Source organism: Mobula hypostoma, chromosome 6, assembly GCF_963921235.1.
Source record: "Mobula hypostoma chromosome 6, sMobHyp1.1, whole genome shotgun sequence".
NCBI lineage: Eukaryota > Metazoa > Chordata > Chondrichthyes > Myliobatiformes > Myliobatidae > Mobula > Mobula hypostoma.
The window spans coordinates 72358805-72377537 of record NC_086102.1 but is presented as its reverse complement, the minus strand read 5'-3'; the positions used below and the strand labels follow the sequence as shown (position 1 = coordinate 72377537).

The following is an 18733-nucleotide window of genomic DNA, read 5'->3' as shown; positions in this document are numbered from 1 at the left end:
CAGAGCAAACCTATCAATCACATTCCCCCATTTATTTCCCCATAACCTACTCTCTCTCGCATTTTCCCATTAACGTTCTGCTGATTCTCACTGCCGACCATACTTGGGCAACTTAGTTCGAGTTGAAGTTCAGTTTATTGTCATTCCACTGTACACAGATATATCACCAAATGACACAGCGTTCTTCCGAAACTAAGGTGCCTAGCAATGTTCATATAAGTCATACACACAACACATAAAGTAAAGTTACCACAAATAAGCTGAAATATAATAAGGTACATTTACGACATAAGTTAAAAAGTAAACAGTATTATGCTACAGGCGTTTCATATGTGTGAGACCTAGATTGTGGGAGAGAGTTCAGTAGTCTTACAGCCTGAGGGAAGAAGTTGTTTCCCATCCTAATAGTTCTTCCCAGTTGAATGTTAGGAAGCTGAAAGGTCTGAAGATGGATAAGCCATCTGCACCAGATGGACTGCACGCCAGGGTTCTGAACGTGGTGGCTGAAGAGACTGTGGAGGCTTTAGTAATGAGCTTTCAAGAATCACTAGATTGTGGAATGGTTCCAGAGGACTGGAAAATTGCAAATATCACTCTACTGTTTAAGAATGGAGGGAGGCAGAAGAAAGGAAATGATAGGCCAGTTAGCCCAACTTCAGCGGTTGGGAAGATGTTGGAGTGCATTATTAGGCATGAGGTTTTGGGGTACTTGGAGGCACATGATAAAATAGGTCAAAGTCAGCATGGTTTCTTTAAGGGAAATCTTGCCTGACTGTTGGAATTCTTAGAGAAAATAACAGGCAGGATAGACAAAGGTAAGTCAGTGGATGTTGTGCACTTGGATTTTCAGAAGGCTTTTGACAAGGTGCTGCACATGAGGCTGCCTAACAAGATAAGAGCCCATACATGGTCTTATAGGAAGGATTCTAGCATGGAAAGTAGGTTGTCTGACTGGCAGGAGGCAAAGTGTGTGAATGAAGGGGGCCATTTCTGGTTGGCTAGTGGTCTTCTACAGGGGTTGGTGTTGGGTCTTCTCCTTTTCACATTTCATCTTCGTGATCTCAGTGAAGGAGTTGATGGCTTTGTGGCCAAGTTTGCAGAGGATACAACAATGGGTGGAGGGGCAAGTAGTATTGAGGAAGCAGAGACTCTACAGAATGACTTGGACAGATTATGAGAATGGACAAAGAAGTGGCAGATGGAATATAGTGTTGGGAAGTGTATGGTCATGCACTTGGTTATAAGGAATAAAGGCATAGTCTACTTACTAAATGGGCAGAAAATTAAAATATCAGAGGTGTAAAGGGTTTTGGGAGTCCTTGTGCAAGGTTCCCTAAAGGATAACTTGTAGGTTGGGTCAGTGGTAAGGAGGCAAATGCAAAGTTAGCATTCATTTTGAGAGGACTAGTATATAAAACCAAGGATGTAATGCTGGAGCTTTATACAGTATTGGTCAGACTGCATTTGGACTATTGCGAACAGTTTTAGGCCTCTTATCTTAGAAAAGATATACTGGCATTGGAGAGGGTTCAGAGGAGGTTCATGAGAATGACTTGGGAAATAAAACGGTTAATGTCCTGTCAAAGGGTTTCGGCCCGAAACATTGACTGTACTCTTTTCCTAGATACTGCCTGGCCTGCTGAGTTCCTCCAGCATTTTGTGTGTGTTGCTCAGATTGACAGCATCTGCAGATTTTCTCGCAGCCTTTGATGGCTTTGGGCTTGTAATCACTGGACTTTAGAATATGGAGGGGGGATCTCGTTGAACCTATCAGGTATTGAAATGCCATACATACCAACACATGCAAGAGAAAACTCAGCGCCTATGTAGCTTTAGTGGACAAGTTGGACTCAGAGTCAGCCAGAAAAAGACTGAGACCGTGACCCTCAAAGTAGAGTCTCCTCCTCCCATCAAGGCACACGACATCAACGTACTCAGCACTGGCAGATTCATCTCCCTGGACAGCATCATTCAGCAAGATGGTGCGACCAAGGATGGTATCCACTGGAGACTTAACAAAGCTAGAAACATCTTCAGATCATTGAGCAACATGTGGGGATCAACCAAGTGCAGCATCCACACCAAGGTGAAGCTGTACCGGAGCTGTGTTCTGTCCACACTCTTGTACTGGTCAGAATGCCGGTGCATGACAGAGAACGGTCTTGCCAACCTGTCGTCATTCCACACCACGAGCCTCCGGAAGATCCGCCATATTTTCTGGCCAAGAAACATCTCCAACCACACCCTACTCCTCAGTGTCACCAAGAGGACATGGCCACGATCATCATGAGGAAAGGTTGGAGATGGATTGAACACATGATGAGAACAGAGGCCAACTCCATCATCAGGACAGCATTTCACTGGAACCTGAAGGGCGGAGGAAATGGGGGACAACAAAGACAACTTGGTGCCGTACCGTAGAGGCAGTAAAGAGGACGCTGAACCATATCTGCAGCACAATAGAGAAGATGACCAAGGACAAACAGAGATGGAGGACTTTCATTGCTGCCTAAATGCTAGTGCGAGATAGACTGGATGTTTCCTGTCATGAGACAAGGCTGACCATGTAAAACAGAGATGTGGAGGATTTTCTTTAGCTAGAGGATAGTGAATCTGTGGAATTCATTGCCACAGAATGCTGTGGATGCCAAGTCATTGGGTATGTTTAAAGCGGAGGTTGATAGGTTCCTGATTAATCAGGGCATCAGAGGTTATGAGGGGAAGGCAGGAGAATATAGTTGACAAGGGTGATAAATCAACCATGATGGCATAGTGGAGCAGACTCAATGGACCGAATAGCCTAAATCTGCTCTCATACCTTATGGTATAATGCAACAGTATCTCCTGCCTGATGGTAGGGAGTCAGAGATTTTCCAGGTGGGATAGGAGGAAGTAGAGTGCAGAGGCTATGCCATCACCAGTGAACCCATCTGAGCAGTACGTCAATTAGAAAGGGTCTAATATAGCAGGGTGATGGGATTTGGTGAGATCCATAACAGCCACTCAAAGCACTTGGTTATTGTTGAAATCAGTGCCACTGGACAGTAATCATTGAGGCAGCTTACTGTTGCCTCCTTGGGCACTGGGATGATGGAGGCTGCCTTGAAGCCTGTTCTAGGGAGATGTTGAAGATGTCTGTTTGAACCTCTGTTAACTGAGCTGCCACACTCCCTCAGCACCCGACCAGGTATGTTATCAGGCCGTGGAGTTTTACGTGGGTTAACACAGGCTGGGGTCTTGCTGCGGCCAGACAGAGTGCCTGCTTCTTCGGTGGTGGGGGGAGATGAGGGGAAGGGAGTCCTTCTTTGCTGGCATGTCATTCCGTGTATCAAACTGAGCGTAAAAAAACATTCAGCCTATCAAGAAGAAAGGCAAAACAGTCGTTGACGTGCAGGGTGGACGTGATCTATCATGGTTTGGATGCCCTTCTGCATGCATTTCGTGTCTCTGCTGTCACAGAGATGGCTGTATATTCTCTGTGAATAATCCTGTTCTGCCTTCCTGATGGTGCGGGAAAGTCAAATTAACTTGGGAATCTGAGTGAGCTTGGAATGTGGGGAAAAAGTCCAAACACCTGGGGGAGACCTCTGCAATCACAGGGTTAACATACAACCTCCACACAGACACCACTGGGGCCACGTGCTAACTTGGGCTTCTGGAGCTGTGAGACAGCTGCACTCCCAGCTCCACGGCTGAACTTGCTTTTATACAGAGGTTTAACATAGCAAAATGACCAAAGGCACTTCGTGTTACCTAACAAAATTCGACACAACATCATGAAAGGGCAAATACCAAATGTTTGGTCAAAGGAGTAGGTTGAAAAGTATCTTTTTTAATTTGTCTGAGAATGGCTCAGCAATTTAACAGAGAAGCACAGTTTTCATATCAAGATTTCATATTGTTATTGTCAATATTGTCAATTTCATATTGTTAACTAGTGTAACAGAACCAACTACATGTGTCCAGTTTTTTTAAAAGCAATGCTGAAACATGTCAGCTGAATACCTACAGTATGCAAAACACTGCAGGAGCCAAGAAATTGTACACTTGAACAAACCAAAGATAAGGCATAAATACTGCCTGGAAAGTGAGGCAATAACATGCATGCAACACACATCAAAGTTGCTGGTGAACGCAGCAGGCCAAGCAGCATCTATAGGAAGAGGCGCAGTCGACGTTTCAGGCCGAGACCCTTCGTCAGGTCAGACTGACGAAGGGTCTCGGCCTGAAACGTCGACTGCGCCTCTTCCTATAGATGCTGCTTGGCCTGCTGCGTTCACCAGCAACTTTGATGTGTGTTGCTTGAATTTCCAGCATCTGCAGAATTCCTGTTGTTTGCAATAACATGCATAATTGAATTGAAGAAAAGTTAAAATATTTACCTCATTGACAAAGAGCATATTGTGAATAGAGAAATTGGAACCTACTACATCTTCAGATGGTAGTTTATTGTCCATTCAGAAATCTGATGGCAGAGGAAAAGAAGCTGTTCCTGAAATATTTGAGTGTGTGTCTTCAGGATTGAGTGCCTCCTCCTTGATGGTATCCATGAGAAGAGGGCATGTCCTGAGTGATGGGGGTCCTCAATGATGGATGCCACCTTCTCGAGATGTTGCCCTCAATACTGGGGAGGGCTAGTGCCCATGATGAAGCTGGCTGAGTTTGCAACTTTCCTCAGCTTTTTCCAATCTGGTGTAGTGGCCACTCCATATCAGATGGTGATACAACCGGTTAGAATGCTCTCCATGGTGCACCTGTAGAAATTTGCAAGGGTTTTTGATGATTAGAGTAGATTAGATTATGATGACACACAGTCCTCTTTTATTGTCATTAGTAATGCATGCATTAAGAAATGATTCAATATTCCTCCGGTGTGATATCACAGAAACACAGGACAGACCAAGACTGAAAAACTGACAAAAACCACACAATTATAACATATACGTTTGTAGTTACAACAGTGCAAGCAATACCGTAACCTGATGAAGAACAGGCCATGGGCACGTTAAAAAAAGTTCACAGTCTCTCGAAAGTCCCACATCTCACGCAGACAGGAGAAGGAAGAAAACTCTCCCTGCTATGCCCAACCACAGTCCAATTCTGAGTGGTACGAAAACTTCGAGCCTCCAACCAGCCCTCCGACACCGAGCACCAAGCGCCATCTCTGCCAAGTGCTTCAATCCCAGCACCGGCCGCCAGCAGCAGGGAAAGCCAAGGATTTGGGGCCTTCCCTCCGGAGATTCTCTATTGCACAGTAGCAACAGCAGCGAACCGGGCATTTCAGAGGTTTCTCCAAATGTTCCTCCATGCTTCTTACGGCTGTCTCCATCAAATCAGAATTGTGCACGGTACCCTATTTAACAAATACGATATCATTTCACCAGAGAGGCTGCGCGCGCTGCGTCGTGCCACCATCTTCTCCTCCCGCCCTTTGATATAACAATTCTCCTCAAACTTTAATGAAATATAGCCACCTCTGTAACTGCATCAATATGTCGGGCTCAGGAGAGATTTTCAGAGATGTTGACATCCAGAAACCTGAAACTGCTCACCCTTTCTACTGCCGATCCCTCAATGAGGACTGATGTGTGTTTCCTCGACTTCCCCTTCCTGAAGTCCACAATCAATACCTTGCTATTACTGATGTTGAGTGCAAGGTTGCTATTGCAACACCACTCAATCAGCTGATCCACTTCACTCTTGTACACCTCCTCATCACCATCTAAACTCTGCCGACAATAGTTGTGTCATCAGCAAATTTATACATGGTGTTTCAGCCTAGCCACATAGTTGTGGTTGTAGACAGAGTAGAACAGAGGACTAAGCATGGATCCTTGAGGTGCACCAGTGCTGACTGTCAGCGAGGAGATGTTACTTCCAATCTGGTGAGGAAGTCAAGGATCCATTTGCAGAGGGAGGTACTAAAGCCCAGTTTTTGGAGCTTGTTGATTAGAACTGAGGGTATGATTGTGTTGAGCGCTGGGCTGTAGTCAATAAACAGCAGCCTGGCAGAGGCATTGCTAGCATCCAGATGATCCAATACCAAGTGGAGATCCAATGCCAAGTGAGATTGCATCTGTTGTAGACCTATTGTGGTGATAGGCAAACCACAGAGGATACGAGTCCTTGAATACGCAGCTGTTGATTCTGGCCAAGACCAAACTTACAAAGCATTTCATCACAGTAGCTATGAGTGCAACTGGGTGATAACCACTGAGGATGCTCACCCTGCTCTTCTTGGGCACTGGTATGATTGTCGCCCTTTTGAAGCAGATGAGAACTTCCAACTGCAGCAGTGAGAGATTGAAGGTATACTTGAACACTCCTGCCAGTTGGTTGACAGAGGTTTTCAGTGCACTACCACGTACACTATCTGACATTGGCCTCCAAGACAGAGATCACAGGGATTCTCTAAGGCTTAGTTTTATTCTCCCTTTCAAACCGTGCAGAAAAGGCGGGAGTGAAGCATCACAGCTATTCATGATGCTATGTTTCACCTTGTAAGAAAAGTAATGGCCTGCAAACCCTGCCAGAGCTGATGTGTATCTGATTCTGTCTCTAACTTCCATTGGAATTGTTTTTTCACACTTCAAGTCACCTTCTGTAGGTCATACCTGGACTTATTTATAGCTCTTGATCACTGGTCTTGAATGCCACGGATCTAGCCCTCAGCAGACTATGATTCTCCTGGTTCTTCCATGCCTTTTGGTTTGGATATGTCCAGTATGTTCTCAAAGGCAGACATTCATCTACACAGATGTTGATGAAGTCACTGACAACTGTGGTTTATTCATTCAGAGTCAGAGATGAATCCCTAAATATTGTCCAGCCCACTGACTCAAAGCAGTGAAAACAGCTTCGTAATTGAGAGAAAGCTGTTGCAGATTTGTTTAGAAACTTAGAAGAAAAAATGTCTGCATAAACCGGTGGTTATCACACATTCTATGGTAAGTGTCAAATAGAATAATCTATTACATCCTATGAATTCCCCCCCCCCCCCCCCCCAAGCGGGTGGTCCATTTATGAAGTGAGATGCTCAAGGAATTGGCTGGGACAGTTAGATCAACACATAAAAGGCATTTTGACAGCTACACGGGGAAGAATGGTTCAATATGGGCCTAATGTCAGCAAATGGGACGAGCTTAGATGGGCGTCTTGGATGGCATTGAACTGTTGGACCATGTGGCCCTTTTTCAAAGCTGTATGACTGCGAGTGCAACAATGCCAAATCATTATGTTGAATTACATGGTAATCTGCACAATGAATGTACAGTACTACAGTGATGGATATGCTCCTCAGGCTACTCCTACTCTGGGTGACACTGAAAAGCCACACTCTCATTGTTACAGATTGAAGCAGCAGCCAGTCCAAAATGCAGAATTGGTCCTAAATGTACCTCAGACTGAGTGACTAAGCAGTGATCTGGAATGAAAAGTGCCTTAGGACCCATTTGATGCAGATAAATTGACCAGTTCTTTCACCAAATTTAACACCCACAACCACGCTCACCGTAATGGAAGATAAAGTAATAAATGAAAATGCTGGAAATACTTATCAAATCAAATTAGAATGTAGGCGAGACAGGTTGAGGGATTGCTGTACTCTGATCCGTAGTACATCCTTGCACATGACAATTGTCATAGAAAAATGGTTGACTTGCTTATCCTTGACCAATGGCCATTTCAAAGCATCTCAAGTTTTGTAAGGCTCGGAAAATGCCAATTGAGAGTTACCATTCCAAAACCTGATGGATGTCAATTATTCCACATTGAGACTACTTGGTCATATGTGGGGTTTTATTCTAGCAGTTGCAAGCCTGGAGATCCCCAGGGCTACTGTTCAGCAGTCAGATCTGCAATAGAGGAGTTGTAACTATGATCAAAGTCACTGGAGAGACACTGAAATTGTGGATATGAAATTCTTTATTCATTGTGGTTGAGTCACACAAAGTCAAAAGTACATCACATTTTTATACTTTTAAGATCAAACGTAACAGCAGGTGATTCAGCCCAATTTATTAGTTACAATGACAATGTTTACTTAAGTACTTTGGGTTGACAAGTTGTTTCTCTGAGGCACATATTTACAGTGGAAGCACGTTGTTATTGATAAGACACCTGTGAAAGTTCAATGCCTCTGCTGTGAGAAATTAATTAACATAGATGTTCTAAGAATATCTGAAGTCAGAAAGCAGACTAAATCTATAGCTGCTTAGTTTGATGCAGGCCAATTAACACAGTCCCATTGTCTTAATGTTTGGCTGATGTGTATGCAAATATCTTACGGTCACTGCAAAAGTGTGTTTTTAACTTCAAACGAAATGCAATATAGAATTTGCATTATGAAATGAGGACCAGTTTTCATTAGAATTAATATCTGATATATTCACATAACTCCAGAATACTCGCTAACAGAGGAACAAGCATCTGGAGGGCAGACAAGTTAAAGTTCTGAATTAGCCTATTAGTTACTGGCAAGGCTTTGTGATGTTAACTTGAGGGCAGTGGTGACCTTCATCATCGCTATTCCTGTGGATATCTGTGAACCAGGTGCAACAACACAATTCACTGCTCCTCTGTGTCGTAAGGTAGCTGAAACTGCTGCAGTACAGTCTGTATATATGTGCTTTGTCACTTGTGCTCCCTAGGCAACTTCCACTGCAATTTGTCTGCAGCTGGTTATGACAGTGTACTCACATGTTGAAAAAAATCTGATTCACATGTGCCACTATTATGCTGATTCTTGACTCACTGGTGAATGCTGTGACCTGGTACAATGTGTTTACATTTCAGTTCGTAATGCAGATGTGGGATACTGCAACCTTAGTGCAAACAGCTAATAGCCTAAGGCAAAGGCTCCCAACCTTGCCATTAACTGCGCTCTCTTCTTGATTTACTGACTTCTCCTACACCACCGCCAACACGTTTTAAAGATTAGTTTTACTTGTCACATGTACATCAAAACATACAATGAAATCTATTGTTTGCATCAATGTTCTGAGCGTAGCCCGCAAGTGTTGACAGGCTTCCGATGGCAATATAGAATGCCCACAACTCACTAACACTTACCAGCCTGTACAACTTTTGGGATGTGGGAGAAAACTGGAGCACCTGGAGGAAATCCACGTGGCCACGGAGAGAATGTACAAACTCCTTACACGGAGTAGTGGGAATTGAACTCCACTCACCAGGGCTGTAAAGCATTATGCTATTTGTTATATTATCTTGCTGCCCACATATACTGTGCATTAACAACTTGTATAACTTTATAAAATTCAACATTGTTAAATAAAACTGCATCAATTATTTTTTGCTAATTTACACATGAACACTGTGCCTTACCCTATCTATTCAATCTGCCCTCACCACATCTTTCCACTACCTTAACAGTTATAGAGTTCCACCCCCCAATGTGCCTCCACTTCCAACACATCATACTTCACAACTTCAGCCACTTCCAAAAGGATCTAGCCGCAAAATGTATCTTTACCTCCCCCCATCTCTTTGTTTTCCGCAGGGATCGCTCCCTCCATAATTCCCTTGTCCATTCATCCCTCCCTATTAATCTCCCTCCTGGCATTTATCCCTAAAGCGGCCAAATGCTACGTCTGCTCATTCACCTCCTCACTCACCTCCATTTAGGGCCCCAAACAGTCCTTCCAGGTGAAGCAACATTTCACCGGTGAATCTGCTGGGGTTGTCTATTGTTTCCAGTGATCTTGATGTGGCCTCCTCAACATGGGTGAGACCCATCGTAAACTGGGGGACCACTTCATTGAGCACCTCCACTCCATCCACCAAAAGTGGAACTTCCTCGTGTCCAAACATTTTAATTCTGATTCCCATTCCCGTTCCAACATGGAGGTCCATGCCCTCCTCTTGTGCCTCAGGGTGGAGGAGCAACACCTTATATTCTGTCTGGGTAGCCTCCAACAATGGAATGAATAACTGTTTCTCTTTCCAGTATATAAAAAAAATTCTCTCTCCCCCACTTCTTCTGTTCCCCACTCTGGCCTCTTACCTCTTCTCACATGCCTATTACCTCTCCCTGGGTCCCCTCCTCCTTCCCTCTCTCCTATGCTCCACTCTCCTCTACTATCAGACTCATTCCTTTCCAGTCCTTGACCTTTCCCACCCACCTGGCTTCACCTATTACCTTCCAGCTTCCCCTTCCCCCCCTCCCCCACCTCTTATTCTGGCATCTTCCCCCTTCCTTTCCAGTTCTGAAGGTGGTCTCGGCCCAAAATGTCAACTGTTTATTCATTTCCATGGATGCTGCCTGACCTGCTGAGTTCCTCCAGCATTTTGTATGTGTTGCTTTGGATCTCCAGCATCTGCAGACTTCCTCATGCTTACCTTTTCAATGTTCTAACTTTATAAGTACAGAATAAATAGCTCTAGTACAACTTTAAATTGCAGACAAGCATCAAGAATGAGGTCAGGAACAATGTACATAATTTACTTGCTAGCTGAGGAAGAATCCGTAATGACTTGCAGGGAAATGGTTTTGCAGGGAGCTTGAAACTTCCAGTCTTGATGAAGGGTCTCAACTGTTTACTCTTTTCCATAGATGATGCCTGGCCTGCTGAGTTCCTCCAGCATTTTTGTGCATATTACTTTGATTTCCAGCTTCTGCAGATTTTCTCTTGTCTGAAAACTCCAGCTCCAATTTACTATGCACGTGAAACTGTATCACAGGTACCCTCCTTTTGGCTGACAGGAAAGCACCCATCTGCTCCAGCATCACCCACTAGCACGGAAGATGTAGAGGAACTGGGTTGTGCACTCCAAATTGAGAAGCCATGATATAATAAGAAACATTGTTGTGTGCCTATGTTAAATACCTAAGGCCTTATTTGAAAAGGAAAATAAAATTGACAGTCTTACATTTATTCCCATATACTTCTCAGTTGACTCCCACTACAGAGATGTATTACATACCCCTGATGTCTGTGTTCTACAGTTCGGCAACTTCTTGTATAAAGGAAGCCCCCTTCTAGTTTAAGCAGGAGCTGTCTATTAGTGAATTTGATAGAGAATCCTCATCTCAAACATCAAAAGAGGTCCAGATTTTGTATTGCTTATACTATACTTGGAAAATCCAGTGGTTATAGATTACCTTTCCAATAATTCAACATTTAGTTGTGTTGTGTTTTACTCCAGTAAAGAGGTTTAATTCATGCATTTGGTTTTTGTTTTGAACTTGGCATTGGGTTAAGCCACGTTGCAAAATTGTCTTACTAGCAATTTTTCTTTTGGACCCTTACCTGGCACACAGGTGATGTCACTTAAGGATATAACCTTTCTGAAAATATCTGTGTCTCCTTCCAAATATTTCCGTGTGTGAATGTACGAACTTTGTGTTCGTGTGGTTGCACTGATAATGCTGTACATTTGAATGACCTTCCGGTATCTTGTGCAGTGTATGTGTTTAAATTGGATAGATCAACTGATCAAATAATATTTGAAAGCGTCTTCCTTACAAAAAGGGCATGTTGTGATTCAGAATATTGTTCTCAATTCTGCCATAAAAATTAGACATTTAGAAATTAGTTAGGCATTAACTGTATTATTTGGAAAACATTAGTTCAGCAGACACAAAATGCATTAATCACCATGTATATTATTTCCGTTGTGATGCCTGTTAGTCATATGTTTATGTAAAATGAATAGGAGATGTAGAAAACATAAGTAAATGTTGCATATTTTAATGATGTTTCCTTCTGTGTATCTTCAACTGGGTTTCCTTTTTTTCCCCTCCTTTTAAAAGTCTCCTGCGGATCGGTGCAAGAAAATCCACGCTGGGGATGAAGTGATTCAGGTCAATCATCAGACTGTGGTATGTGTCACAACAGGGCTTTGTGGGATTTATTTTGGAGGTAGGATTTGCTTTAACTGTGAAGAATAGCACCCAGCTTCTAATAATTGATTTTTGTTAAATTTACATTCTTTGAAAGTGCTTACTATTAATCAGTGGATAGCAAATGCCAGGTAATCGTTGTAAGTGGGAAGTGGTTCAGCAAGATATTCTTCCTTTATTGACCATTTGTCTCCGAGACGTATTAATCTAAACAGGAAGTGAATTTTGCCAATATCATTTCGTTCCAAACACATCTTTGCCTCTCCCCCACTCACCACTTTCCGCAACAATCACTCCTTCCGTGATTCCATGGTCCATTCGTCCTGTTACTTATACCTGCAAGCGGCACAAGTGCTATATTTACCTATTCACCTCCTCCCTCACCTCCATTTAAGGGCCCAAACAGTCCTTCCAGGAGAGGCAACACTTCACCTGCGAACCTGCTGGAGTCGTTTACTGTATCAGGTGCTCCCGCTATGGCCTCCTCCACATTGATGAGACCTGACGTAGATTGGGAGACTGCTTTGTCGGGCACCTTTGCTTCATCTTCAAGAACCAGTATTTCCTGGGGGGCCAACCATTTTAATTCCTATCACTCTTCCTGTTCTGACATAAGACCATAAGATATAGGAGCAGAAGTAGGCCATTTGGCCCATCGAGTCTGCTCTGCCATTGGATCATGGGCTGATCCAATTCTTCCAGTCATCCCCACTCCCCTGACTTCTCCTCATACCCCTTGATGCCCTGGCTAATCAAGAACCTATCTATCTCTGTCTTAAATACACCCAATGACTTGGCCTCCACAGCCGTTCATGGCAACAAATTCCACAGATTTACCACACTCTGACTAAAGTAATTTCTCCGCATCTCTGTTCTAAATGGACGTCCTTCAATCCTGAAGTTGTGGTCAGTTCATAGCTTCCTCTTCTGCCACGATGAGGCCACTCTCAGGTTTGAGGAGCAAGACCTCATATTCTGTCTAAGTAGCCTCCAACCTGATGGCATGAACATAGATTTCTTCAACTTTCTGTAGTTTTTTTTCTACCCCTCTCCCTTCCCTCTTCTTCCTTTCCTTACTCCAACCTCCCTCTTATCTCATTTGCCTATCACCTCCCTCTGATGCCCCTCCTCCACCCCTTTCTCTGTTGGTCCACTCTCCTCTCCTATTAGATTCTTTCTTCTCCACACCTTTAACTTTTCTACCTGTCACCTTCCAACTTGTCCTCCTTCCCCTCACCCCACCTTTTTACCCTGGATCTTCCTCTCCCTTTCCAGTCCCAATGAAGTGTCTCAGCTCAAAATGTCGACTAATTGTTCATTTCCATGGATGCTGCCTGGCCTGCTGACTTCCTCCAGTATTTTGTGTGTGTTGCTGTGGATTTCCAGCATCTGCAGAATCTCTTGTGTTTATCATCTTTTCCAAGCAAGTCAAATACAAAAACAATCAAGTTAATCTAAACTAATAATGGATTCTGACTTGAAGCAATATCTGTAATGTTGTTAAAAACACCTTGAAATTATATTAATTAATTGAAAAAGGGCTGTTCCACTTTTTGAAATCGACTATTTAGAAAACATGGGACAAAGGAATTTTGAAAAGTTTCTAAATATGGTTGGAGAGAGTGCAACATTAATTCATATTTAGTTTCTTTAAGTTATGACATAATTAGACAAACTTCTATCAAAGTTATGATGCAAGATTGGTTATATTTGCCTACTTGGGTTAGTTTGTGGTTTGTTCAATTTATTTGAGTGTACTTTATGGCATTAACAGATGTGATCTTATTTTAAGTTATAGAAGTGCTCTGAAGTAGATGAGCAATGCAGAGAATCGGACTGCATTGTAAAATCTTGCTTTGTGATCCTCTGTAAGCTAAAGTTCCAGTTGGATTTAGGTGGAGTGCTCAGTGGAGGCTTCAGAGTCAAAAACTGGTTATTGAATAAACTAAGTGATAAGCTGGAAGAATGGGAGTTATCAGACTCATTAGAGACTATAATAGCTTTAGTAAAAGAAATATAAAACTAAATACCTCCACTTAAGTATTTAAAAGGAAGGATGTTGGAGCATAAACACAGATTCTGCAGATGCTGGAAAACTTGAGCAGCACACACAAAGTCGTGGAGGAACTCAGCAGGTCAGGCAGCATCTATGGAGGGAAATATGCAGTCGATGTTTCAGGCCAAGACCTTTCATGGGTCTTGATGAAGTGGCTCAGCGTGAAATGTTGACTGTTTATTTCCTCTCATAGATATGGCCTGACTTACTGAGTTCCTCCAGCATTTTTTATGTATTGCATAAGAGAATGGACAGGAACATGGAATCAGCATTGAGACCCGGTGCCAGAACAGACGAGAGATGAAATAGTCCCCCTCGATATTGTAATTTCTCTGTGGCTTTGGTTAGCTGGAGGTTTCCGAACTTTAGAATATATTGCCAGACCTTTCAGTGTACTGTTTATTAGGCTATCTTCTGGTAAACTTTTCATTAAACCTTAATGGATGTTACTGAAGATGGAGGGAAAATATGAGGAAGAAATTTGTCTAGGCCAATATTATTCAGCATGACTATCAAAATTTCTTCTCTTAATCACTTCAACATGATTACTCCAATAGGTTGCAGAAATGGTCCTGTCAATGGCCATTTTTGCAATTTCCATTCTTTGTGGTGTTCCCAACAGCCTGCCAACAGTTTTGAATGCAGCTTTACCCCTGGCCACATAGAATTAAATTACTCTTTTAATAAGAATTTGTGGGCTACTTGTTTTGACCTGTTGATGAAATTTCTGAAAAGTGATATGTTTCAAAGGCACTCCTTCCAGTGATCTTGTGAGTGGCTTGTTAATTCACATCTTCTGAAGAAAAGGATGAAACCCACATTGAGGCCTTACATCCCCTTCCCCCCAGCATTGACTAAGAACCCGGGAAAGATGAACCACAGTGCATTGCAACACATTCTAGCATTTTCCAGCAATGGTTTCCTTTCCTGTTGCAGACAAGCAATGTTGACCTTGAAATATTGACCTTGTGTGATATTCCTCTGATTCCAACAATTATGTTTCTGAAATGGAGGTGAGGAGAAAATGCACTGTTCTCTCCACAGAGAGAAAATAATTTTCTGTTCCTCCTGGGGGTGTGCATTTAGGAATGTGCTGGATGTTATAAAAGCAACAGACTTGTAGGAATATTATTGGTGAAGGATAAGGATTGGGTTTCTGATCGGAGAGAGGGAACGTGCAAATCCTTCACGAACATGCTTGAATGGATTCTGACTTGTCTTGTTACACACACCTGTTAGGGTGCATTCTCCAGTTACCTTATAAGGTAACCGTAGCCTTCAGCCAGGAGCAGATGTCATCAGGTAGTTCCCAACCTTCACAGAGTGTTTCGACCCTTAACCCCGACACTCTCCACTTGGTGGGCCGGCAGTGGTGGCCAAATCACTGCCTATCTGCTCCTGGCTTCCAGCTTCCCTCCTCTCGCCTGCTCCAAATCCAACAAGAGGCGCGTTCTGCCTCTTCCCTCATCCTACGAGCTGCTTGTTATTTGCTCCTTTCGTCCAGGCCCAGATCTGACAACAACCGCCATGCTGATTTGGCTGGGAAACCTCTGCAGCCGATCTCCACAGGGAACAACCATGCCTGCCATCCCTTGTCTTTACACTCCTGCAGTAAGGGCTGGTACTTCAAGGCCTTTCTCTCTTGGGCCTCTTCCCATTGCACAGTCAACTCAACCAGAATTATTTTCTTGTCTTCGGTTGACCACAGTACAATGTCCGGGCGTAGGGTTGTGTGCACCACATCTGGGAACTGCAATCTCCTTCCCACATAGACCCTCATCTCCCAGGACCTGGCCGTTAGCAGCAGATTGGGCTTTGGTTGTTTGATTACGAAAGGCCTGGCTCCCTCTTCGATGAAGGTGATGGCCTTCCTCAAATCTGTGCCAGCCGTCCTCTTCTTGCATCTCTCCCGCTCTAGTGCGTCAGCAAGAGCCAGGAGCACCTTCTCATGTTGCCACCTATACCGTCCTTGAGTTAGAGCTGTTTTACACCCGGACAGTATATGAGCCAGTGTCCCTTTTTGACCACAGAGCTTACAGTTCAGGTCCTCTCTCATCCCCCATGTGTACAGATGTAATGGCAAAGGAAGGGTGTCATACACAGATCGCAAGAGGAAGGAAATACGGAATGGCTCCAGTCTCCATAACTCTGCCCATGAGATCTTGTGCTTAGGCAGATCCCATTTTGTCCAGGCACCCTGGGACCCTTGTTCCACTGCCTTTGACATCCGCTTCTCTTCCTCATGGATCCGTACTTATGCCTGTATCATGTCTCGCCTGTTCCTTACGCTTGCATTTCCCCACTTCTGGAAGTGAACTGAGCCGAGGCCTTGCCGCCCGACGCAGGGGTTGCTGATGATATCTCGCAGCTTCAGAGAACACACTGCCTCCTCCACAGCTGCGTTGGCTGCCCACTTGCACCCAGATCTGGTTGTAATGCCTGATTGCTTTACCAAGACATCATTGGAATCTCTCAAGCTTAATAAGGCTCTGCATTTTGCCACCTTGAATTCCTCCACAACAGATGACAGGGGATGCTGCAGTTGCCCAGAACGAATGTAGAGGCCCACTGAAGAGAAGCTTGGGGGAACTCCCAACCATCTCCGCAGGTGTTTGTTGGTTTTCCTCTCGATGTTCTCTACAGCAGTCATGGGGAACTCATAAAGTGTGAAGAGCCAGAGAAGCCTGGGCAGAATGCCGTATTGGTACAGCCAGGTCTTGAATTTACCCGGAAGTCCGGATTTATCAATCTTCTTCAGCCATTCCTCTGTCTGCTTCACAGCATTGGTTACATTGGCCCCATCTGTCAGTGACACATTAAACCACCTCCCCAAGCATTTTATCAGGTTATCTTCGATGGAAGGGATGACCTCACTCTGAACTTGGAGGCTAAACTTGCTCGTAACTTTGCCCTTTCTGATCACCATGCACCTGGACTTCTTGGCCTTGAAGGACATCCTCCCCCAAGTGGCTACATTACCCAGGGTTTCCAATACCCATCTTGCTTGGACATGTGACACAGTTGTTATAGTGATGTCGTCCATGAACCCTTATAGAGCCAGCTGAACAATGCCTGGCTCCAGCATCGGGCCACGGGTTACATCTTCTGCTGCTGATAATAGGAGATTCATTCCCATAATAAATAGGATGGGGGAGATGATGCACCCTGTTGGAATCCTCTTCTGGAGGTCCTGCCAACTAGTTGTGAAATGGGCTGATGTAAATCTGAGTTTGAATACTCCTAGGTAGCTGGTGATCATGTCTCGAATAGCCACTGGGATGTAGTAGTGGTCAAGTCCATCTAGGATGAGGTCATGTGGAATAGACCCATAGGCGTTCGCGAGGTCTAACCAGACAACTGTTAGGTCGCCTTTTTTCTGCTTGGCCTCACGAAACAAATGGCTAATCATTGAGATGTGTTCCAGACACCCTGAAAAGCCTGGAATACCGCCTTTCTGGATGGATGTGTTGATATAACGGTTCTGCTTCATGTAAGAAGTCAGCCTTCTTGCGAGCACAGAAAAGAAAATCTTACATTACACATCCAGGAGAGAAATTGGCCCAAACTGGGCAATTGTGGAAGAAACCTCTTCCTTTGGAATAAAGCATCCCTCTGCCAATTTCCAACTTGATGGAATAGTACCTTTGGCCCAGATCTTTCTCATGAGCTTCCACTGCCTCCGAAGAAGTTTTGGGCATTTCTTATACACCTTATAAGGTATGCCGCTTGGGCCTGGGGCAGCTGATGCTTTAGCTTTCCAGATGATGTCCTGGATTTCCTGCCACGTAGGCTCCTTCACATTCAGCTCAATTGATGGATTTTCTGGTCTACGCACAGCCCGATTGGTTCCTAGTCCCTGACCCCTCCGTGGGTCGCTGTGTGCCTCCTGCAGGAACTGCTCTACCTCTGGCTTCAAGCTGGATAGTATACCAGATTTTTGTTGGCCGAGAAGAGTCCTGGTGAAGCTGAATGCATCTCTCACAAACTGCGCTCGCCTTTTCTCTTTCCTCCTCCTTTGCTGTCGCAGATGTCTCTCCCTCTGGAGTTTGTACAGCTTTTCCCACAGTATACTGGTTAAGTCCTTGATACCTTCTTTTTTGGCCTGTGAGCTGGTTTTAAACCTCTTGTTGAGCATCATTAATTCGCCTCTCAAGCGACGCATCTCCATTTCCCTCCTATTTGGTTGCCGCGGTAACTCCGGCTGGCTTCTCTGCTCCATTGGGCCAAATCGTTCCTTAGCTAGATTGTACGCTATGGCTGTGAGTAAGTCGATATTTCTGTGTACGGGACCTGCTAAGGCCACTTCCAGGATGCCGTCTAGATCATCATCGAACTGTATCCAGGTGACGTTGTCTGACAATCTAGGCCATTTGATCCTGTCTTTCTTTGACGAATAGATTGGGGTAGCCGAAGAGGAACTCACTAGGTCTGTTGTTCGGTGCTGAGGCAACTCAAGTGCAGAGAGATCTTCAGCTCTGTGGAGTGCTTCCTGGCTGGAATTCTCCTTCGTCTCACCTGACACTAAGTCCGTGTGCTGCACTTGGGTCACCATTGATCCACATCTAGACCTGCTCTGGTGTATCTTGAGCCCGCTGATGTTTTTGCAGACTTTCTCGCAATGACACCTTACCGTGAATTCCTCTCCGGTCAGTGTTGTTTGCTTTAGCTTCCTCGTAGTCGTGTTTCCTGTCCTGGCCGTTGCCGGTATGACCGTCCTGTTGAGTCTCTCATCCTCACCCACTCTCGGGAGACTCGGGGGGGGTATTGCTCTTTGTGTTCAATGGTAGCTTGAGTGGTGCCCTCTTGTGAGTGCTGCC

The 18733-nt window shown here is 44.3% G+C and overlaps 1 protein-coding gene across 5 annotated transcripts in view; it reads left to right on the top strand.

The window, feature by feature from the left end:
- cnksr2a (connector enhancer of kinase suppressor of Ras 2a) overlaps window positions 1–18733 on the top strand; it is a 554785-nt gene that overhangs the window by 291262 nt on the left and 244790 nt on the right. For all 5 annotated transcript variants that reach the window (XM_063050993.1, XM_063050994.1, XM_063050991.1 and 2 more), the window contains exon 8: window positions 11771–11839. In XM_063050993.1, coding sequence (XP_062907063.1) covers window positions 11771–11839 — 69 coding nt within the window. The remainder of the gene's footprint in view (window positions 1–11770; window positions 11840–18733) is intronic.